At 46.5% G+C, this 25,142-nt stretch overlaps 1 protein-coding gene across 3 annotated transcripts in view; it reads left to right on the top strand.

Annotated features, from left to right (window-relative positions):
* The first annotated feature begins 1,902 nt into the window (after nt 1-1,902).
* pou2f2b (POU class 2 homeobox 2b) overlaps nt 1,903-25,142 on the top strand; it is a 45,766-nt gene continuing 22,526 nt past the window's right edge. For 2 of the 3 annotated variants that reach the window (XM_076108844.1, XM_076108842.1), the window contains exon 1: nt 1,905-3,335. In XM_076108844.1, the coding sequence (XP_075964959.1) occupies nt 3,236-3,335 (100 nt within the window). In that variant the 5' untranslated portion in view covers nt 1,905-3,235. Of the gene's footprint in view, nt 3,336-25,142 lie in introns of all 3 variants that reach the window. The other variant, XM_076108843.1, reaches the window with a different exon arrangement.

Here is a 25,142-nt window from a genome sequence, read left to right on the forward strand (position 1 = left end):
GTGTTTGAATGTGTGTATTTTACTTGTCAATGTATACTTGTATGAGAGAGTGGTGGGGGGGGGGGGGGGGGGAGCCAGTCAGAGGAATGAAAAGCGAGTTTTCTTCTCCCTGAAAAGTTTTTACTGCAGGGTGAGTCTGCGAGATCATCTTAAATTCACGTGCAGGTGCTTCGTGATGTCTTTTTACACGTATGAATAGTTGATCGTTTTTCTGTTATGTTGTCTTTGCGGTCATGTCAGAAGGAAGAAAAAGAAAGAGTTTGGTCTGAATAGTGCGTGGAGGACGAAGGGGTGGATGCGTAGGTGTTAGTATCCCTCCTCCTCCTCCTCACCTCCCCATCCTCCTCTACCCCTCCAACACCATCTTATTTTCCCCTCTTTCAATCTCACACACCCTCCCTCCATCCCTCTCTTCCACAGACGCGCACAACCACACTACATTCTACAAGAAATAATTGCTTTTGTCTGGAAGGAGTGTAGGGAGGAGGGAAAGGGGGCGCGCATGGCTCCCTCTGTGGAGAGAAGGGGGTCTTTGAAGGACAACTAGTCACTTCTCCCTTCCCTCCTTCTTTCTCCTCTCTCCTCTTCTTGCCTCACCTCCCTTCCCCTCATTCTTTCTTATTTGCCTCGCCTTGCTCCTTTCTATCAGTTTTCCTCCTCTCCTTACCCACTTCCTTACTCTCCATCTCTCTCCTCCATCTCCCTTCCTTCACTCCCCTCTTCCTCTCTCCTCTGTCCTCCTCTTGCTCCATTCCCTTCCTCTCCCTCATTGGACCTGCGGATGTCATCTGTCATACGTGAAGCGGAGGGAGAAGGACAATAAAACCTGGTTGTCTCCTACAGAGGATGACACATTTTTCATAATTAAGAATATGCCAGTTTAGTGTGCAGCGCACATGTCTTGACAACGTGGCTGTCTGTTGATGACAGAGACCATGACAAGTGTGGTGATGATAGAAAAAATATTTATTTTACTGCAATTTCCATTAAAACAGACCTAATCACCCGAAGCATTAAGTGAGCAGGTATAAACAGTCCTGTGGGATGGGGCTTTCAGGAGCAAGAGCTCGCTCATTTCTATTGATTTGCCCGTATTGACTGCGATGTTTAAAGTATCGATTTTTCTATTTCAAAATCTATATCGACAATAATCTGGTGTGTAAGCGCCCGGCGTTGACTGGTGCTGGCCTGTAATTGACAACGTGTAACATGTCGGTGCCGGGGAGGGAGAGGGCAGGAGGCGATGAGAGGCATGCTGGGGAGGCCGGCATGCGTGGCCGGGACGGGGGAAACAAGATCCGGGAGCAGGAGGGAGGAGAGGGAGGTGGTGATCACCTCAATCATGGGGGAGCTCATCCCCTGACACCCAGGCTCTCAAGTATTTTTATTCTTGAAGTGTGTGCTTTTTAAATTAAAAAAATAGTCCATGCATATGGTGCATTTATCTCACTTAGTTTAAGGTGGTTAGAAATTCCCCAAAATGTATTTTCAGGCAGCAAACTAGATATTTTCCATGCTCGGAGCAGTAGAGGTCGTCCTTGTCTTCCTTTATCTGAATAATAATGATACATCGTCCGCTGAGGAGGGCTTATTAAAAGCAGCAGTGATGAGATAACTTAATTGTGTGCATGCTGGGTATCCTGGTAGGGATTAGCGTTAAGCACCTATAGGTATCCATGGATTCTCTTATCTGGTCCTCATCCCTTCCAAAGCAGGCCGGTAGTAATGCACTGATCACCACTGGCATCATTATAGCCGGTATTATTAAGAGGGGGAAAAAAAAATCCAGAAATCAATACAGGATACCTTTTGCAGCGGTAGTGAAAACGAGGGAGATGGGGGTGGGTGGGAGGAGGGAGGGGATGGAGGGAGGGAGGTGCGGGGGTGGGGTGGTGATGTGTGAGTAGTAGCGGGTCCTCTCTCGCCTCAATGTTGCGGCCAGCCTAGTGGCAGATCGCTACAATCCTGGAGGGAGCCGGGTCGAATGAGCTATTGGGGTTCCCATATAATAACGGGGACAAACAGACAGACAAAAAAGACACAGACGGACGGACGGAGATAGGCAAGTGTTCCGATAAAACGCGAGACCATAGCTGGAATCTATACGCTGTCTTATTGACGTTTTTTTTTGTGTTTTGGTAGTTTTAATTATTTATTTATTCGCTTTATTTATTTATCGATTGATTGCGTTTTAATTACTGCCTTGTGACAGAGAGCGAGGGAGGAGGAGCGTCAGGGCCAAGCGCGCGCGTGGTGTTTGAGTGTGCGTGTGTGTGTGTGTGTGTGTGTGTGTGTGTGTGTGTGTGTGTGTGTGTGTGTGTGTGTGTGTGTGTGTCCGTGCAGCCTCTGCCCCCACTTGTTTATTTATTTGTTGATGATAGCCTTTAATGAAGCTGTTTTAAATGTGCTCGCGACGCGATCCGCTGCTTTGCCCGAGCGGATGAATGTAGCCTTCATGCGAAGGAGAGAGGAGAAGGAGCGCGTGCAGCTAGAGACCAAATACAATAGATCAAACCAAATACTACAGAAATCCAAATAAGACTTTCTAACTCCGCTGGCCTTTTACACGGTCTTGTCCGTTTCTATGTATCGTCATTTATCGTGCTGTTTTAAATTGCAAAGCGAATACCAAAGCTAAGTCCGGTCGGGGATGCTACAGGAGGAGGCTAGCGACTGTTCTCATGCCTTTTTCACACCTACAGGAAACATCACTGGTGAGGAGTGAGAGGATCAAATAAGCTCCCGGGCCTCTATGTTTACTCAAGGAGAACGCTTTAGCTGTGCAAAGGTAACAGAGAGACGCAGGTGCATCAACGACAGGCAGGTGACACACAGCCTTTTATTATAAAGCCACAACAATAGGCCTGCAATTGTATCACAACTTTTTCCCGTAGCCCGTAAGAAGTGAGGTCGGAACTCCCCTCTGTCCGTCTGTGTGTTAGTCTGGACTGTAAGATAACTGCTGCACTCAAGGGACCATCCTACATATATGTTCTATGCACATTTACCAAAACTAATGCCGGCCACCAGTCGACATCCACAAATGTAAATAAAAAAGGCGCAGCTGGGCTACATGTGTACACACCCAATGTTGTGAGCCCTCCTTACCAAATATTTTCCCAAAGCCGTCTACCAGAGAAACGGACGAAGACACGGAAGCTTCACAAGAGGACAGAGCTTATTACAGCACTTCTGTAAGATTATTTGCATCAAAACAAGAAGCCGGAGGAAGACCATGTTTGTTCCCTTGCCGGTGCCGTTCGTGTTTCAGAGAACTGCCCCTGACCTCAACGCCTGGCGTCTCAAGTCCCCTCTGGCTCTCCGCTCCAACTCCGGTAAGACATTTTTACTCTTCTCCCTGCTATACACATCCTCCATGTCGGTCAGACTCCGCCGCGCAGACCCGCCCCGCCTTGTTCGGTGCCGATGCACTTGCAGCGGGGAGACCTGTCGGCGCACACACCCACTTACACGGGCGCGCACTCGCTCCTCCGGCTCCGTTTTGAAGGCTTAAACAGAGTCCTTTACACCTGCAGGCTGGTTGTTCAGATCAAAGAAGCGTTCCCGAGCGAGCTGGAGTGTCCGTGCGGATTGAAAATGAATTGCGTAAAATGTCCGTTTTTTGCTGTCCATTCTGTGGAGCGATGCGCCACTGTTCCTCCCGTGTGTTGCTTAATTTCCACGCCGACTATGCCCCTTTCTCGGAGTGTATTTCTCTCATGTCTCCGTCCCCATCCTTTCCCTCTCCTCCACTGCCTGCGCCTGAGCCTGAACCTCCGTCTCTCCCCAACTAGACTCTCGGCAGGCAGGGAATATTCATGCCAACTTATCGATCCTGCGGAGATCGATTCCTGGGCCGGTGGAAGCAGGGAGAGGGGGAGATAGAAGGAGAGAGTAGGTGCACGGAGGAGTACGAACGTACGAGAGGAGAGATACAAAACACAGTTATTCATTCGTTTTATTCCATACTGTTTTGACATTGTGTTTTATTCAGGGGGATAATATATTTGTGACTTGGCTCTGAGCTTGCCGAACATCTCTAATTCCCCGCGGTGACTGCTTTTGCTCTGACTTGTGTTTGCTGGGTAAGGGACAAGGCTCGCATCTTTGTAAACACCACTGGAAATAGACTTCTTTAGTGACTACATCTCTCTGTCCTATCGCTGCTCGGCTGCTGCACGGTTGAAAGCAAAGGGAGTGTGGAGTCAGGGAGGGGGAGGGTGCCGGCTGGGGCGCCGTCTGCGTTTCATCTGCGCTGAAGCGGAATAAAAGGACGCATGGTGGGAGCAGCCAGGCTGGCTTCAGTGTGTCACTGGCTGTCGTTGTGAGAGAGCTCTAGCTCAGTCCAGCTTCGACTGTTTTTCAGACATGCAACAGCTGCTCGGCCCTTTTACCCCTACTACCTCTTTGGAGAGGGGAGGATGTGCTGGCTCTAGTGTATTTCTGCGCACTCTGAAGGACTGTAGAGCAGGCCCATAGGGGGAAGATCATTCACAAATGCATATACATACAGTAACTTGCGTATCAGTGCGTAATGGTGCGTAAATGTGGCTGGTGTGCACCTTATCCAATGGACAGGCTCTTAAAGGGCCAGGCACCCCCCCTGCTCAGCTCCCCCTCTCATTTCCAGATCAGTTCAACCCCATATGATTTCAGAGATGCCAGGCTTCACCCTTACACCACATACTCAGTCAGAAGTGCACAGCATGTGACAATGAAGGGATAGGTGATAGAAGGGGAGAGGAAAAGAGCAAAGAGGGATGAGAGGGACCTGTAACCTACCGTATCTCCAGAGATATACACACAGAAATGAGGGGAGAGGGGTTGGAGGGAGGACGAGGGGAAGGAGCGGGGACCGGGGAGGAGGAGTTTCCGCGCTTTCGCACGTTGAAAAATGGCCAATGTCAGAATGAGATAAAAAAAAATGTGGAAAGAGAGAGGGAGAACTGGGTGAGAGTAAGAGTAGATGACAGAGTGAAAAACGAGGAGGGAGAGGAAAACCCAGTTTGAGTTTGAGAGGTGAGAGTAAACCACAGATGAGCCATTATGTTGCAGTGTCCCGGGCCAGGGCCTGCATCTGAATAAGCAGGCAAACTGATGGGATGTGTGCCGCTGGATTCCTTAGATGGTCGGATAATAGTGATTCACAATGCTATGCTGATTTTATTCCATTCTGATAACACAGTACAAGGTGCTGTCCTTTTCAAACTCAGAGGGTTTGTCGCTAAAAAGGGTGCACGGCCAGTTCAACAACTAAGTACTGAAACAGGACTGAAACAGGACTGTGCGGTTGTTTCTTCTAGAATTGTGCATTGCCAACACACCACAGAAGTGTCTTTAGTGACTTGTCTAGTTTAGTGCCCTTGAGCTCTAATCTGATAGCTCACACAGGAAATGTTAATACCTCCACACACACACACACACACACACACACACACACACACACACACACACACACATACACACACACAATGTTTTTTGGTTTTAGAGCTCTTGATTCAAGCCCTCAGTTAACTTGTTTCTTTGACTGCCAGCAGCTCCTTGACTCCTTTTGAGTTAAAGCTTTGTACGGGGTCAGAGGTCACAGCAGGAAGGTTTGATTTAGCCCCACCTGACCCTTCTCTGCCCCCTGTGTTTTCCTTCTCTTTCATGTTACAACAGGCCTCAAGCATTCATGCACAACCCCTGTGGGGGCTCACGCACACAGACACATCGTCATGAAACAGGCGAACCATCATATAGCATAAAGTGAGGACGTTAGACCGTTTTCCACCTGGATGGCGAGCCGCTCTAACTGATCCAGGTTTTGTTCTATTTTTAATGGCATTGTGTCTGTGAAGGTGCAGGTCAGGGCCACTGCTATAGTGAACTCTGTGTGTGTACGTGTAGTAAAGTGGTTTGTGAAGCCATCAGCATTAACTGGTGTATGAAAGTTTAATGGGACATAGAGGAGGAACCGCAGGTCTCCCACACAGCGCAGGGCTTGATATGATATGATATGATGGGGCATCGAGGTGACTGCTTTTTTTTTTCCCCTCTCTCGCTCACATACACTTACACAAACACCTAGATTCAGTTCATCTCAGCTATGCACCTTCTGTCACACACCATTAACCACCATCTCCTACAACATACCGTCTAGCTCTCTCTCACACACACCCCATCAGATTTTAGACTCGCTTCATTTCTGTCTGACAGAGTAACATTAAGCGTACAGTTATTGATATTTCTATTCCTCATAACTTTCCTGATCATCTAGGTTTTTTATTTCACACAGCGTGTTACAATTAAATGTTCAGTTTTAATCCATTAATCACAACATCTCCAGTTCTGTGTCTGTGCTTTACCGGCTACTTTCGAGACATTTCTACATGTTTGTGGGGGTCTGGCACATGTCTTCGATGGTTGACGTGGGACCATGCATGTGCAAACCCATTTGCTCTGTGTATGTCTGAGAAAGAGAGAGTGCGTATGTGTGTGTGTGTGCACAAGCACGAGCACACGTGCAAACTAGTGTGTGTAGGTATAGATCGGTTGGTGGAGGGGAGCGTGCAAGTCGCAGTGTTAACATGATTGCAAATGACAAAATGTCAACCTGGGTTTGTTAGCAACATAATGGGGAATCAATAGACACGAGAAAGATGTCAATACTACATGCTTTATTGCATTAAGCTACCTCTCTCCTTCTCTGTGGCCCTCTCTTTCCTCTTCTCCCATTCCCTCCCACTCCCCCCTGCTCTCCGTCACAATACGATTCTCTCTCCCTCCTCTCGTCTCCCCGTGGTAGTAGAATTAGATTGCAGTATATGAGCCAGCCACGGGCTCCTAAATGCAGCAGGCTGATGGCAGAATGCTTCTGGAGCTAATGGGCTATCGGTTCGTCTATTTACCTATATTAGGCTCACGTAGATGTCCCAGACGCAGTTTGACAACATGACAGGGCCAAAGCAGCTGCGGCAATGACATCTTATGTTTAACTGTTGCATTAATGCAATGCGACTAACAGCATTTGAAATCCTGCTCCAAGAAAATTATTAAAAGTAATCATAAGATATTACTAAAAAATCATCTGGCAACAGAAAAAGGCTTGTTTATGACTGTATGGCATCATTTCTGAGCATGTAATCACCTGCTCATTTAGCGATGTACTCAAGGTCATGATACTCTGTTTAAATTGATACATTTGGGAATTAAACCTGTTACATGGTTTTGGAATTATCCACACGAATCCAAGTGTCTCGTAATAACACTGCTAAGCTATAAATTAATTTCAATCCTATTAACCGTTTACCTTTTCTATGGATTTGCACAGGTGTGCATATGCGCCAGTGGGTTGTATTTATATACAGTGTGTGTGTGTGTGGGTTGGTTGAGACTAATGTAGTATTAATGCTGATGAGGTCCCAAAGCTCATTAGCAACAGTGAGTGGTATTGAGTTTCTCCCGGGGAACGCGGACCCGGACACACCCATATATACAGTACATCCTCACCAGCCATTAGCGTATTAATAACCATTACCACACACACACACACATAAACACGCTAACGCAACCGCACTCTCACCAATCTGTGACCTTTACACATATGCTTTTAAATATGCATTCTTCAACACACACACTCAGAGCATACACAGCAGGACACAGCCATAAAATCAGGCAAACATATTCATCTAAAGAGCTTGATGAGCAGCAGTTACTGGCCATCCATTATTCTTGAATGTGTCCACACTATATCATTTGATTCACACACACACACACACACACACACACACACACACACACACACACTCAGAGGAATAATTTTGTGCACTTGGTCACTGTGTCCAGTGAAATACAGCCCAGCATTAGTCCTAATCAGAGGCCGGGTGAGCAGGCCACTTAATCAGACCTATCACCTGGAGAACACACACACAGAGGGATAGATGGTGTGTGCACGTGCAATTAATCAACACATCAGCAGGAATAAACACATACACACCACCTGACTCCATTCTCGGTATTGATTTATACCTCTTTCTGTGTTTCTCGTTGCCTCTCCCTCTCTCTCTTTCAATAGCATACAGATGACGTATATACGGAGATTTCAAGCATTCTTGACCTCTACACGGGGGACGCAGTGAGTGTGTCTGTGTGGACGATCGGTCAGCGGTGGCCTGGCTGTGATCAGGGTTGGAGTGGGCTTCGCCACATGCCGCCAATCACCCACGTCAGTCTAGGCAGTCAAAACAAGCCTTTGAGCTCCCGCTGACCATATTGAACTCTTGATTATCTGATTTCACAACCAAGATTGACTGATTTATTCAAACGCCAGTGCAAAGGCTCAGCGGCATTTCTCTGGTCAGAGAGAGCGAAGCTTTATGTGTTTCTTTGTAACAGAACATGCAAAGGTTCGAGCAGCCTATTTGCTGAGATGACTGTGTTCTCGTAAACACACCAACAATGAGTTTTCGCCCGCCGCTGTCTTTTTTGTTGTTGATTGCCGCAGGCTGTAACCTTTGCCACCCCGCTCATGTGTCGGTACATTTAGATAATAAAAAAGACCAATAAAATCCAAGGGTTTGATTGGGTGTCTCCCCTTAGCCCAGCAGAGCGAACGACTAAATCAGAGGTCCTTCTCTCCATTTCATTTAGCTGATAAGATTTATGGTAATGAAGGGGTCCTATTAACCTTCGGGGTTCCACTGCTGTCCTTCAGAGTAAGGGTGGACGAGAGTGCTCACCGATCGGGTTTTGAGGCGGAGGCAGCGAACATGTCTGCTATAAGCAATGTCACATCGTAGCGACTGCTCCCTCTGGAGTGCACGCGCGCTCAGCTCACACACACACACGCACATGCACAACGGAGACTCTCCAAAAGGAGCGCTTTGAGAGACATGAATGCATGTTTAATCTTCCTCCTCTCTTCTCTGGTCTGTATTTTCCCTTTTCTTTAACCCCTCTATCCTTCCCCCTCGCTATCCTTCTCTCGACAGTAGCGTTCTGTTCTGAAATGTGTCTGTTGTACTCCACCACCTCTTCTCCCTCTCATTCCCTTGTGCAATCTCTCTTACTTTGCCTTTCTTTTACAAGTGCACGGTCTCGCTCCTTTTCTCATTGCATGTGAAAACAAGTGCCCCGGGGCATTCAAACATTCTCCAGAGTTAACAAAAACATTCTTGCGATTGATTCTAAACTTTCAAAAAAACATAACCCAATAGATTTTGGGATTTTTTTGTTTTTCATTAAAAATTAACATTTTAGATTTTGATACACCTCCAGTGTGTTTCTATCTACTCCCTTTCTTCCTGCGTCTATCCATACCATTACCAACAATAATCACTGGGCGTCTATAAATATTAGGGGGCAGAAAGAAAGGGGGGGGGGTAAACCCCTCCTTCTCCTGTACAAGGGCTGCACCCCTCTGTCCCTTTGTCTGCTTGTAAAGGGGACGAAAGAGGAGGCGCAGAGTGGGGGGTGCCGAAGGAGTGACTAAGTGACCTCTCTCTCCCATTTCTTTTGACGCTCCCATGTTCTGTCCATTTTGTCCTGCACGTCCCTCTCCCTCCCTCCTCTTTCATCCTCTTTCGTTCCCCCTTTTTTCAGCCTGGTTAAGTCGCCATGGCTGTTGGCCTCATATGTCCTCTCCTCTCCCCCCCCCCCCCCTCTCTCTCTCTACCCACATCTCCGACAGCAGCAGCCCGGTTGCCAAAGTGTCTGTAGGACACATTAAGGCCCATAAAAGCCTAGTCTGCGGTCGCACTCTTAACCACCAGTCAGAGGTAGTGTACAAAAGTGACTTTAAATGAGGCTGTGATTACCCTGGAACATGGAGAGATACTGAAGTGGCCAAGAGAGTGTGAGACAAGGCCGAAGCGTCGGGAAGAGGAGAAGAAAGAGCTGCTCTTGGACATTTCTTGACTCTCTTAAGGAAAATTGAACAGAAACGAATATTTGTTTCTCCCACAGCTAAGAGCTAAAAAGGCTACCCGAGTGGAACAAGCGATGAAAAGTTGTAACACAAATTTCCTGCCGCCCACCCCCATCATCGCAAACTCCCCTCGCCTTGCCCCTCCCCTCCCCGTCACCCCTTTTCCTAATTGGCCACATGCTGCCTTGAGTGACAAGTGTAATCATCAGTCAAATTATGATGGGGGAGAGAGGTGGAGGCCAGGGGAGGTGGAGGAGGAAGAGAGGAACAGCAGAAGGTGGTGGTGGTGGGTTGGGGGGGCGGGGGGGGTTGAAAGGAAGTGCTTTGATCAGAGGTAGAGAGGGGGTGAGCGGGCAAACAGACAGAGCTACATGGAAACCTGCTGTCCACACACCTGCTGCTTCATAGATGGGCGACATTAACACCCCCAGACCTCAGTGTATTATAGAACATCACAGAAGAGCTTTGCAACAGCCCTCTGTAACCACAGTTAATTGGAAAAATGTGTATTGATTGGCGTTACAGTGTAAACTTTGTTTTGAACTTGGACTCTTTCTCTGCTTTCTCATTTCAACCTGAATAGCAGCAAACCTCCTCTGCTGTCATTACAATTGCAACACAGACTAGAACAATGAAATCCCAGGGTGTGGTAGCAGCGCGCTCTTTGATTCTCACTTGGACGCACCAGGCCAGGCCCGCGTTATATATTTGGATGTACTTTGTTAGCGAGAGCAGATGTTGCTCTCCCGCCAGCTAATGAGGTTTACAGTAATTTGGAGTGCTGATGAAGCGCTTTGATTCTCCGGCTGTGGCGGCTCTCTCATTAGCGGCTAGCTAGCTAGCGCTGCAGCAGGCGCTCCAGTCACATCCTATTAGGCGGCTCAATGTACACTCTGAATTAGGAGCGGGAGATTAAGTGGAGATGAAAACTGTCTGCGTACGCACACACACACATACACAGAGACACATACACAGAGACACATACACACATAAATTCAGACTATTAAAAAAAAAAAAAAAAAAGACCAGCAAAGTTCACATACACTCACTGTTATAATGACGTTAATAGAAGAAAATTCCTCCCAAAATTCAAGAAGGTACTAATTAGAGGCGGTGTTGCACTGAACATGACGCATACCTCAAACTTATGCATGTGTCAAGTGCAGGTTTTCATAAATTAAGGGTGCTGGTCAGAGAAAAGAACAAATGCAACAGGGAGAGGAACAGATTTTTAAGACATAAGACAAGTTTCTTTATGTGTGTATGCATGCACCCTCCGGTGTCTAATCCAGGTGGTGGAATATTTCCCTGTGTTTCCTACAATTTGAGGGAAACAAAAAGACAACCTTGAAAATACATCCCTTTTTTTCCCCTTCTGTTCTTCTCCCCGCTAGTCGTCAATACTCTCTACATGCTCCTCTCCGCTCACTCCTCTCCCGCTCTCTCGTCGTCTTTTGTGTGATGGAGTGATTATTGAGGACGTGGCTCCTGTGTTTAGCGCTGGTTGATGAAGTCTGCCTTTGTCTGTCTGCGCTAACCTGTCGCAACCGGGACACCGCTTATAGCAAAATCAATACACAGTGTAGAAGAGGGAGAGAGAGGCCTGGCAAGGGAGGTAGAGAAAAGAAAAGAGAGGGAGGGGTGTTCAAAGGTAGATGAAGGCAACGAGACAGAGCGAGGATAGAACGGGAAGTCATTGGAAGGAAAAGGGAGTACGAAATTTGAATACTTAACTCCAACGCTGCAGAAATGTAGTGACATTGAATGGCTTGGGTCGCTCATAGTGCCTGTGTGTGTGTGTGTTTGTGTGTTTAAATCAGTGCATTTATATGTGTGTGTTTGTTTTGCCTGCATGTGGTTTTGACCGAGGAGCGGTTGTATGTCTTGAGGCGCCTGAGCATGTGATTGTTTAAGTGCTCGTACGCCCGCAGAATGGGACGGACCCTATCTGTGCGAGAGCTTCGTTTGCTTCCACTCCCCAGAGTCGAAGTCGGTGTGAAGAGGAGAGGGAAGCGACAGAGGGACGAGGAGAAGAACAGAGGAGGAGAGAAGGACAGGATGGGGAGAAGGAGAGGTGTATGGGGTGAGGAGGAGGAGGAGGAGAGGGGGGGAGCAGTTGTGTGAGAGAGGCACAGCTGGGAAATGAGAAATGCAACCCCCCTCCCCGTATACCACCACCTTACACTCACACATACGGCGCGCACACACATATATGATCCCCATCTCTTTATCCTCCCCTCAGGAAAGAAGGGGCTGATGTGGAGGGGGTGAAGGGAAGGGAGAGGCAGGGGGGGGGGGGATAGGAAGAGATGGAGAAGGGGACAGATAGGGGCATTAAAATTCATGGCCTTTTTTCTTTTTTTTTTTTTTGCTGAAAATCAATAGTGTTTACTATGAATGAGTGGAACAGTGGACAACAGTGGTGCCGGGGGGACAGAGAGAGACAGAGAGGAGGAGGACGAAGAGAGAGAGGGAGAGAGAGGGAGAGGTAAAGGGGAGGAGGGGTGACTTTATTGCGTTAGGCAGAAGCACCAGAGGCCAAGGTTAAAGACCAGCAGGGTTAGAGAGACACGGAGATAGAAGCACCAAGTAAATTCAGTTGTCTTCTAAAACAGACATACTACCCTATAAATGCATATTTACTGCTGGCTATCATAAGAATGTAATGTAAAGTAAGACATTATCTGCCTGCTGTAATATCAACTGTTCCACCGTCTTTACTTTTCTAACTTTCCATTCCTCCTCATTCCTCGCTTCGGCTTCCTCTACCTTTCAAAAACTGTGTGTGTGTTAATTGGCAGCCAGCAAACACCACTGACATGGTCTTTCACAAACAAACAGACCCACACCCATGCACACACAAACCCCTTCACATACACATGAACACACAAGCACACACAAACTCCAGACCAGTTCACACTGAGTTGTTCTGCAACCCTGACCCTGTTTCCTGCTGCTGAAAGCCTAGAAGTTCAGGATGGCTTACCAGTGTTTTGATTAAGCGCTGCCTGTGTGTCTCACACCACTTGATCAAAGAAGAAACACAGTGTTTGAATCTCTTTTTAGTGGATGCGGCTGCTACATGTTCCATAGCAATCAAAGCTTTTTAAAACATTTATGTTGTTCTTGTGTCTGCAAAATACTGTCAGTAAATAGAGAATAGATTTAAGGGTGCCAAACAATACTTTAAATTCCCAGCAAAGTTTTTTTTTTTCTCCTTTTTCTTTTTTCCCTCTGAGACCAAATTGCCATTTATTTTCTTTTTCTGTTTTTCTCTCTTTTCTGCATGTATGGTATCAGATTCTCACCATGGAGTCTGCGTCTTCAGGTTGTCTTGTGTGCAGCTGTGGTGGACTGCGTGTGTGTGTGTGTGTGTGTGTGTGTGTGTGTGTGTGTGTGTGTGTGTGTGTGCGTGCCAGCCAGCATGTAGGTGTGCATGGCTATGTCGTGCATGTACTGTAAGCCCCCGTCATTGTTGTAGTCTGTGTGTGCGAGAGAAAGAGAGCTGTACAAGGGGTTATATATTCAGGCAGCTCATGCATTATGGAGAGTGCAGGTTAGAGCGTCTAAATGTGAACTTCTGGTATGAGGAGGGTTCAGGGCCAATCTCACCAAAGCCTTTGGTATTAGCATAGCATCTCCATTTCAAATCGGCCTGTCAAAAGCCAGCAGCATGTTTTATTCAGCAGTAGATATTGATCACTGGTATTATGCATACATACCAGATCTATATTACATACCAAATCTGAGCCTTTGATATGTATATGATACTGCTTTGCGAATATGCTGCATGCTGGATGTAGGTGTTTGCTATGTGCATAAACTCTGCAACTCTTTGGTGATGCAAAAAATATACTTTTTCTTTTTTTTTGTGGCTGGAGTTATTTGATGTGGTGATAGTATGCAGAAATGTTGATCGGGCAGTAAAGTTGGGAGCTGACTTGTTTACTCGTCAAAGGAGAGGACAGAGGCAGACAAAGTGCATCCGTTGAGCTCATGAGAGTGTGGACACGGCATCGTCTGCGGGGATGTGGAGAGTTTGCCGAGGTCAGAATGGCACAAAGGTTCTTTCCTGTGGGCTCGGGCTTGTGTGTTCATTACTCCGACGCCTCAAAAGACCAAAGTGGATGTTGTGTGCTAACTACAATTTCTCAATCCACTTACTGAGCTTCTAGCTTCTTGGTTGAAATGACCTCCAAGCACCCATATACATTAACAGCCAACATTTCACTGTACCAGCGTCTCTTTGTCCATCAACATGTTTTTCCATCAATAGTTCTCCATATGTTAAACCGGAGACCAGAGGCCATCTCTGCCTCTCTATCATGTGCCGGGTCTGACCATCACGCTGCATCGGTGCTGCACTAAATCTCCCCTCTCTAAATGACTGGAGTGGATGAAAGGTCACAGTATATGGGGGAGGAGGACAATGCAGGCTTTAGTTGTGATGGAGCTTGTTTTTCACCCTATATGAGCAGAGGTGGCCCATTTGCTGAATGGGACATTAGGAAGGTTTGTGAGGGAATTAACTTTTTTTTTCCTGACCACACGACTTTGCTCTTACTGAGGTAGAATTCAGTGTTCCATTACATTTTTGTCTTTTTCCGCTTGTTTTTTTTCCCAACCATCTTGTACACCCCTTCCCCTCTCTCTCTCTCTCTCTCTCTCTCTCTCTCTCTCTCTCTCTCTCTCTCTCTCTCAGTACTCTGTTCCCTTAGCGACCGTTTCCAAGGTGCCCATTCCCAAGGGCTGGAGGAGGGGTCCAGTGATGTCATGCATGCATAACTCCACACCTGTAATTCATGTCCTGTTCTCCCTTCCTCTCTGTCTTTGTCACATTTTTTCTTTCCTTACTTTCTGTTTTTTTTCTTCTTCATTTTTTTCTACACTACTCTACGTCTCTTTTACCCCCCCCCCATCTCAAATGCTTTCGTACACTGTCCCCCTCTCTTTTTGTCCCTTCCTCCGTGGCTTTATTTCACATCCTAAATGGCTTTTTCCACCTTGTTCCCGCTCAAATAAAATTCACTTTTGATTTAGGAATCACTTCGGTTTGTTCCAGATTTTGATTTAAACTTGTAGCACTGCCTTTCATTTTAACAGTGACGCTCATCTTTTCACTTGCCGTTAAAAGACAGACAGTTGTGCTGCCCTCTTTCCACAGTGTACATGACTCTCTACATCTGCTCCATGTTTAGAAGGTCATTTGTCAAACCTGACATTTTCTGCCCTTACGAAAGGTTTCCTCAATATCCAGCCCGGCTCCCCCATTCAGAGTTTATGTTTTTTCATCTATTTGTTTGCTTTTGTATAAACCTTTTCTGACAATACATTCCTCTTCAGTGTCAATAAATATGAAGAGATAGGAGGCTGAATTCTATCATCTTGTAATGTTCAATAAATTAAGGCATGACAGATGCAGTCCCCTGTGTTGGTGTGTGTGTGTGTTTGTTTGTGTATGTGTGTTTGTTTGTGTATGTATGTGTGTGTGTGTGTGTGTGTGTGTGTGTGTGTGTGTGTTGTCTGGGTAATGGGGCCAAGGATTCCATGAAATGTAAGTTGCAACCGGAAGTGTAGTGAGTGGGTACTTGCCCATGCACACGCTCAATGGGGTCTGATGAGGGATTAACGTGTGTGTGTGTGTGTGTGCGTGCCAGCAGGATGTTTTTACTCAGCACAGGTTGTCACTCTCCTGTTTCCCTCCATGTACCTTTTGTTCCACCCCTATTCCACCATTTTGGTTTTTGTTCCCGACAAAAAGAGGCCCCACATCAAGGCCCCCCTACCTGAGCACCGCCTCCCTTCTGATATTTACCAAAGCTCCCCCTCCGACACACACTCTCCCCCCACCTCTCATCCCAAAGCCGTTCTCTCTTCACCTCTCTCTCTCAAATTCAAATGTACAAGTTTTACAATGCAAGTATAATAAATCCAGAAAAAAAACAAATGGTGTGAACATGAGTACACAAAAACACAGTAACAGTAAAAAAAAAAAGGTATATATATATATATATATAAATAAATAAATATATATAGAACAATAGGAGCACAGAATTTTCATGCGTTTCTTCGCTGACTTTCGCTCAGCATCATTGCATCATGCATCATTGACATTGTCAGATTCTGTTTCCGAAGAAAAGAAAGAAAATATTGACATTTTTTGGGTCTGAACGCTTGGTATTTTGGAAACCGTTGAAGTTGTATTTTGATAAAGAACTTGGTCCTTATGCATACAGGCTGCTGCAGGTTGCAGGAAGAGCAGGAACAGCTACTAATGGCCACACTCTGTATTGGAGGTCACATGACACAAACTGGAACCAAAAAGACTTTTGCTCATTCACCATTGGATACATACAGTATACATACTTAGTCAATATTTTCATGCCATTCATGTCTGCTGGGAGCTGGTAAAGGACTGCTATGCACAAGCCTCTGTGGGGCCTGAAAAACATTTCCAGCGTCCGTGCCCACAGCAACTTACATTGTAATACTTTGGACATCCAGTTCTCTTAATGCATACAAGGTGTCTCTCTAACTTTTGTTGCAGTTTCTTCTGGTTTGCCGGGTTTGTCTGTGTCAACCAGTTTCAATGGTCAGACTGCTCACTGAGGGGAAAAATCCACAAAAGGATCATGCCGTTTTTGCGGCCGCTTAACCTGAACAAATGAGACAAAAAGAAACCGTGTAACTCTCAAAACACCTGTGAAGGATAAAATAGCTTCTTGGTGCTCGTGTGCGATTTGCATGTATTTAAATGAGGTAACATGCATACATTTGGCTCAAAATTGGCCTCTTGCTATTTGAGCTTTATTGCAAAAACCAAGTCCAATTCACAGAAATCAGCGCTAAAAGCCACATGCAGTTACAGTAAAATTATTAACGTCTTGGTTGGTGGTGTCGCCCATACTTTCCAGTGATCGTGGCAGCATTGAATGATATTTTTTCTTTTTTCCTCAAAAACAAAAAAACATGGGCACTCAGCTGCAAAACTTGATGGGCTTGTTTGCGCTGTAATACCATTGGCGCAATATCTTTTGTGAATCGGACCTTAGATGGGGCAAATAGCCGTTTCAAGTGATGTGTAATTCATGGTGCTGTCCGCGGCCGCAGTCCATTCTTTGTGAATTCGCCCATCAGTGTGTGTTTAGTTAATGTCTTTTTCAGTCTCCCTCCCTCTCTCTTTCTGCTTAGCTGTGTGCTGTGGTGATGGGAGGGCTCTGGTGGGCTTGTTGAATGAACTTTGTGGTCGTGCTGACAAATCAATGATAAAGAGTAATGACATCAACAATGTAATGTATCTCCTTGTGCTTTCATTGACTCTCCCTGTCTCCCCCCAACTCCCCTCCTATTATGCCACCTTGGGTCTTTGACTTCGCTTTGCACCATAAACTATGTTTCTGTCTCTTAATGTTTGGCATTATATGTATCTTTTATCTCTGTCGCTTGTTTCTCTCTATTGGTCTGTATCCGCTAACTCCCTCTCTCTCCCTCTCTCTCCCTCTCTCTCTCCCTCTCTCTCTCTATTGATCCAGTCATAGTTTTCTCAGTCTTCACAGTACTGGGCCGCTCTAATCAATACAGATAATTGTCTGCTCTCTCTCGATGCCAAACATAGTCTCCCCTTCTCCCCTCTCCCTCCCTCTCTCGCTTTTTATCAATGAACCCCGGTCTTCCCTCACCCCTCCTCACCCGCCCCGCCCTCCTCCACCTCCAGACGGAGATTCCCCCTCCCCTAATCACGGGAGATAACCTGCTTTCTTTACCGATTTTCTCCCACCCGCCCTCCCCCACACACATCCCCGCCTCGCCCGCTGCCTCCCTTTCCTCCCCCGTTCATCGATTACCGTGAGAGCCGGGGCCCGGCCCGCCCGCCCTACAGATGTAAACACACACAGTGCTCAGGTTGTGGTTTAGTTGCCATTCGACCGCTCCTTGTGTGTGGGCCTTTTGGTTAATCAGTGGGATCCAGCGGTTTTTACCGGGTTACGGCGTCTTACTATGATGACTCGGACCCATGAGTGTCAGGAGGATGCCGTTATACATTCACCATCTAGCCTGTGACCTGTCATCTCCAAAATATGATCTCTCATTTGTGACGTCAAAAGCAGACATCCTTGACTAGTAGAAAGCTCCAATCTATATTAGAATTGATCCGTTTCCTTATCAGAGTTATAAGGTGAATTAGAGCCTTTAGTAAAGCAGGACAAGTCACATCAAGTCCATTTTATTTATATTGCCTAAAATCAGAAATTAGTCTCAGAGAGCTTTAAAATCGACACCCTCGCAATAACATTCGACACCTTATATCCTTAGACCCTTGATTCGGATAAAGAAAACCTCCACTAAGCAATCCTTTAAAGCTGGGGTAGGCAGTTTTCTGGAAAAGGCAAAGAAAATGCCAGAATTTGGAAATACAACCCTCCTCCTGCCGCTGTCCACTCACTTTCCTAAGCCCCTCCCATCAGACGAGCACGGACATATGCCCGTGCTTCATGCAGTAACCTGTACGAGTACTTGTCATTTATTTCAAACATTATCCCAATAGTGACTGTGATCTTGATGCTGAGAGTGGCAAATAATATTGAGATTTACCATCTTGTTTTCTTTACAAACGTGTGTTCCCATAAAGCCCTTTGAGATGACATACCAGGATTAGAGGCTTCGGTTAGCAGAAGGTTAAACGATCAGCGACATTTTCTCTGCATCTCTGATACGCTTTGCCGATATTGACATGTGTTTTGTTGCGTTTATTGTCAGACTCCTGTTAAGACTCTTTTTGATAAGTAAGTCTTCCTTTTTTGGGATACTTTGCAGTTGTTGCCAATGCTGGAATAGCAACTTTTTCTGCAGGATTTTCCACCATTGAATTGGGCTTTGTGCGCATCTGCATTTGTAGAACATCCAATAGTCTCCTGTCATGAGAGGAGGTGCAGAAGTCTAGCTTTCTCTCAGTCCACTTGAATTACAATATGCTGAAAGGTTATTATAGAATTTGTGCCCAATGATGTCCCAAAAAACTACCTGCCTCAGCCTTTACAGAAAAAAGGGAGAAACCTCAGGAAGAGCAACAGAAGAAGGATCCCTCTTCCAGCACGGACAGAGGTGCAAAAAGTGTTAGCATAATAACATGCAATAAGAATTACACTATGGACAAACAGAATGAGGATGTTAAGTCAATATTAAGTGTAATAAGTTAAAGAGTTTCAAGAAAAAGAGTGAAGACTGGAGTGAACAAGCAAATGCCCACAGTTGGACCCAGTGCAGCATTCATATTCTGTTTCTACATATGAAATCCTGCGTGTTTAATAATGCATCAACCCATCCAGCCAACAAGACAGGTTACAGGCCTGCAGGTTATTGTGCTGTGTGTGCAAGTGCGTGTGCACAAATGTGTGCGTGTTGGTGCGTGTGTAGGTGCGTGCATGCTTGCGCACATGCATGTGTGTGTGGGTATTCTTCTATGAATCAGACGTGGAGCATCCAGCAGAAGTCTCTGATGTATACTTTATCACTGAACTGAATCTGGTGCTGCACGTAAACCACACAAGCAATATCAATGACAATATATAAACAGTATATGTATCCAATGTTTACACAAATATCTCATATCCACTCACATCTGCTGCTACTGATAGCTGCGGCAGTGCCGTGCTTCTGTTTGGTCTTTACCACAAGAGGAGTAAGTGAGATGGAGTTTGGAAAGGAAATAATCCGTTTCAATCATGATGTAGGTCAAAAATAAAATGAGTTGCCGGGAAAACAGAAGATAGCGAGAGCATTTGTATTTGAATAGTAAGTGTGCATTGGAGTTTTATGAATATGTTTGTGCATCGGTGAGTTATCTGTACGATTGAATGTGTGTGTTTGTTTATTAGCAAGCCCGCACGTGCGCGTGCATGTGCACATCTGAGACAAATGGAGAGAGTCTGGAGGCTAGGCTCAGGTTTACACGTGTGTGATCAGACTAAGCAGGGCTTAAAAGGGCCAGCAGCGTGATGGAGAGGAGAAAAGGAGGGAGGTGAAGCAGTGGGGTTATATTGTCCTGGAGGAGGTTTAGGGGGGGGGGGGGAGGGTTGGGGTCGGACGGGAGACAGCAGGGATCCTCCTCGCCCCTTGGGAGTTGAACCTACAACCCCCTAACCTTCCTCTAGCCCTCTGGTCATGGACTTGAACCATGTAACCCTCTGATGGACAATCTGTTCTTCTCCCTAGTCTCGCTGCAGCACTGTGCATGCCATTAACGGATAAATAGGCTGTCTGTGTGTGTGTGTGTGTGTGTGTGTGTGTGTGTGCGTGCGTGCGTGTATACATAAGGACACTTCCATGTATGAGTCAAGTGTTTGGTCAGTTGGCTGGGGCTTTGACGTTGGGTCTTGCCCCCTTTTTATTTAATGCTTGTCAAACAGAAGAGGTGAAAAAGGAAGCCTGAAGCGCGGTGATTTGTTATTTTGATTCTTGACTCTGCTTTGTTGAGATTTCTGTTTTGCAAGCCGGAGTGAGAGGTGATTTTTTTTATTGTATTTTGCACTCATTGAAATAGATAAATAGAGCATTATGTGTGATCCACAAGGGCTCTTTCTGTCTCCCGTGGATCCCAGCTCTCCTAGTGTCTCTCTAACGAGGACAGTAGCGGAGAGGTTTATGCACGCCCGGACCCGACTCATTCTTCACCTGTCAACAAAATCATTCACACCTCGGGAAAAAAATGGAGATACAGTAGAGAGGAGGACAGGACGGGGGGCAGTTAGTGAGAGGGGAAAGGCTATGAGGAAGTAAAGGAGGTGGCTGATGTATTCCTCTTGGCAATTGTATTTTCTCTTTCCTTTATTTTTCTATTTCTTCCATTGTTTGTGTTTGTGGGCTCTTCTTATCAGATCCCCGCTCCATTCAGGGCCTCTGTCATGGGAAGAAGCCAGACGCCTCCGTCTCTCTTTCATTCAATCTCTCTGACTCTCTTGCTTTCTGGTGCTCTTCCTCTCCTAACCTTTGAGAATAAGAGCCATGAATTTGAATTTCAGAGCGAGCTAGCAAGCAAGAGAAGGGTTTGCAAGGAGGAGGAGGCGGATGGGCAGGAAAAGAGGGGAGGCTTGGGCAGCTCGAGTGGGGGGGGGGCGGGTTGTTGGCGCCGCGGTCGTTGAGAAAGGGCCTGCTCAGCGCGTCCCCCGGCCTCCCCCCTTTGCGGGGCCCCGATCGATACAAACTCGGAGCAATAAAGCTTTCCCCCTGTCATCTCTGCAGAATACAAAGCAGAATAGAGAGAGGGAGAGAGAAAGAGAGGGAGAGAGAGAAAAAGAGAGGGAGAGAGAGAGGTGAAAAGCTGTTCCGCTAGCCAGACCAATTTCCTAACCCCCCTCCTCCTCCTCGCTCGCTTCACCACCACCTCCCCAACACACCATCACCATCACCACCACCTCTATCACCCCCTTTTCTTACCACCGTCTTTTTATCTATTGCTCTTTCACCTTCTTTTTCCCAAATGCACAATATATCCCCCCGACTGTATAGCTGAACAGCTATCTCTCCATAATAAATACAGCATGAATAAAGTATACAATAGATTCCCTGCTTCCCCAACTATCTGGGAGAAAGGTAGAAAGAGGCAGATGAGGGAGGAAAAGTGGCAAGAACTGTGGCTTGATGGGGGGAAAAGTAAAACAGTCAGGGAGCAGGACGGACGGAAAACAGGAAGGAAGGATAGTTATATCTGGGGATAAAGTGTGTGAGTGTGTGCAGAGGGGGGAGAATAGGGATAAGGTAGAGAAAAAGGAGAGAGGAAAAGGGGGGAGAGGGATTGCACTCAGAGAAAGATGGATGTAGCGATACAGGTACAGAGGAGGCGGAGGAATATTGATGAGGAGGAGGGTAGAGGAAGAGGTAAAATGTGTGGGGATGGGTGAGCGAGAGAGAGAGAGAGAGAGAAAGAGAGAGAGAGAGAGAGGTGAGGGGGTCAAACAGCAATCCCTTGAATTGAGAGCCAATTACTGTAATTGTAATCTGGATTCAAAGCATAGAGACACAGCAGTGACAGGCTCATGCAGGCAAACGCACACATGCACCCACAAAACAGACAAAAGAGAGAATGTGTGTGTATATGTCTCTACATGCTGTGTTGATTGTTCTGTGAAACTGCAGATGTGCATGCATTGTGTGTGTGTGGTGTGTGTGTATATATATAAATATATATATATATATGTGTGTGTGTGTGTGAGTCCCTGTCTCCATTCTTCTTCACTGAATGGCAGTGCAGGAGTCAGCCTGCCAATCAACTATTGTACTCTTGTCAATTTAATAATATTTCTGAGCGTTGACCTGCACAGCGCTACAGCCATGGCTCTATATTTTTGTGTGTGTGTGTGTGTTTTCCTATATAATTCTCTGTCTCTCTCCCTCTTTCACCTCAGTCTAACCCTCACCACTCCCTCCCCCTCTATCTCCCTCCCCCGGTCCCTGTCTCTCATTCTCTCCTTTATTAGAAGAAGATAGTGCGAATCCTTCATCTCTCCTCCACTAATTCTCTCCGTTATTGTCCCTCCGCTCGGCCCTCTGTGTCTTTGCACTCCTTCGCTTGTGTCCTCCTTTCTTTCCTCGCCGTGATCTATATTGCTCGCTTTTTCTTTGGGTTTTTTTCTGTTTTGCTCCGGCCGTCCTTTCCTGTTATACTTTAGCTTTTCTCTCATTCTTTTTTCTCTCTCTGTCGCCTCACACAGATGTCACATCCCTTTCTTTCCTGTTCTCTTTTCCCTCTCGGACCTCCTCCCTCCATCAACATACCTCAACTTCCCCGCTCTCACACTCTTCTCCCTTCTAACCCGCTGATGTCCCTTTTCCAGGCCAGCTCATATTCAACATTGTCCCTTTTTGCTTTTTCATCATCATAGGCTCATTTTGTCAACTCTATGTCCCCCTCTCATTCCTCAACCTCCCACCCTCCGTCCATCCTTCCTTCCTTCCTTCCTCATCCCTCTCTCCCTCCCTCCACCCTGTTCGTTCCCTGGGGAGGTCAGTAATAATGGTAGTGATGGAGTGAGAGAGGGAGGTGCGATTATTGTCTTGTCGGGAGTCAGAGGAATCGATCGGCCCAGAAATATGAGGCGCGAGAAAGAGCCGCTGTGTCAGATACAATAACCACCCGCTCCCGGGGGCTTACACACATACATACACACACATTTAGACACACACACACAGACATACAGACACATACCCGTATTAGACACGAACATACACATTTATTTGGTTCGACGCAAGACACTGACACGCCCGCACACTCGTACCATCTTTCTTTTTCATTAACGCAATGCACACACATCCTTCTTCTTCTGTGGTGGATGAGAGTGGCGAGGCAGCCCAATCATCTACATGCTTTGATCTGAGATAAAGCAGAGAAGTAGATCTGTTCTGATCATTCTTCATGCACAGATAAAGGGCAAGGCGAGGAAAATCGCTCACACACCTTTCACTCACGTAGCTATAAACAGACATAAACACACGCATACACGCGCACGCCGCACACACACGCTCACACTGAGACCTTTCACTGCTGTTGCCTGGCAACGTGGCCGAGTGTCCAATCCGAGGCGAGAACAGTGGCCGGTGATGTCACAGCTGCTGCTGACCAGCAGGTCTGAGAGAGAGAGAGAAAGAGAGGCGGAGGAGGAGAAGAGAAAGTTTGAATTGGAGAAAGAAAAGGGGGGAGGTCGCAAAAGAGTGGGATGATGATGATGATGAGAGGGTTTGAAGGAAAGGAGGCAAAGCAGTTGAAGAACAAGCCGAGGTGAAAGAGGGGTGGGTCGAACACATAGACGAATGGTTGCCATAACTAAAGTACACCCATTTTTTTGTATTTTAATTGGGGGAATATCAAGGCCTAATCTGCACAACAGCGTGCTTTGTCAGTGTAAGTGAACAGTTTGGTGTAAAGTGGCCTAAATGCTCCTTGAGCCGGCGATGAAGGCCACAAGTCCCGCTCTTGTGCCAGAAGAAGAAGAAGAAGAAGAGGGGGTGAGACAAGCAAAAGATTTGAGCATCAACCTTGGTAGCGCCGTGGGAGAGAGCGGTGTCTGTCTAGACAAGCCCGGCTCCCTATGGGCTGCGGAGATGATACAGAGAGGAGGGGAATGGTGTGAGAGAAGGATTGAGGGGCCGGAGGAAAAGGAACGATTGAGAGGTATTAGGACAGGAGAGGAATAGGTGTTGTAAAGGTGTAGGCGGTGTGTATGTCTGTGTGAGATGGCGCATGTCCCATGGTAGCCAACAGTGTGAGTGTGTTTTAGCCCCTGCTGCTTCTCATACAAAACCTCAACCTCTGTAGTCTCCACACTGCTAGACCTACTGTTTATAATCCTGCAACTCCTCATGGGGCTACACCTGCACACACACACACACCTACACCAGACTAGATTTTAAATCTCTCACCTTGTAGAATGGAGTCTTGCGGTCGGACTGTGAATAGGACTTGGTGGGTCCATCACTGAGCCGGGCTCTGTCCCCTCTTCAAGAAGAGGAATATGATGGATTATATGAATTAGAGCCAGTGTGTGCACCAGGCCTGAGGCTGCAGTAGATATAGGAGGACCGAGCCGTAGAGGGATACTGAACTGGTTTGGAGACCTCTGAATTGTCCCTGCAATGACCCATTATACACACACAGCGTCCTCACCCCCAGCTAACATCCTCTCTACGATCTTTTGATTTCTGTCTCTCCATCCCTCACCTTCATTCCCATCACTCTCTCTTCTCCTTCAGCTCCTTCCCTTTCTTTTTCTTTACTATTCCTCTATTTCCCCCCTCTCAGTAACCCCCAACCCTCCCTACCTGCCTCTCCTTCTCCCTCTCTGACAGTGGAGTGATTGATGGCGCTCTAGAGGCCTCAGCTTCCCCCCATCCTCCTCCCTGGGGTCCCACTATCAGATTGTGTGTGTGTGTGCGTATGTCTGTGGGTGTGTTTATTATCTTAGGAACGTAACTTCTTGCAGTGACCAAAACACGCTCTGCGTTAACATAACTCATATTCCCTGATAAAAATCATCAAAATAAATACTCATTTATAATTACATATTTACGTATTTACTATATTTTCCAAGTTAACAGTATCACAATTTCTTATGGGGAAGTGTTAATATGTCGTCTTCGATTGAGACCATTTGCAGTCACCCCAATATCATCTAAGTGGAGTGTTGCTAGGTCTGGTCTCCATGGTAACCAAGGCTCAGACCTCTTTGGGGCAGGAAGGCCCCCC

Source organism: Anarhichas minor, unplaced genomic scaffold, assembly GCF_050575085.1.
Source record: "Anarhichas minor isolate MPS153535 unplaced genomic scaffold, ASM5057508v1 ptg000041l, whole genome shotgun sequence".
Lineage (NCBI taxonomy): Eukaryota > Metazoa > Chordata > Actinopteri > Perciformes > Anarhichadidae > Anarhichas > Anarhichas minor.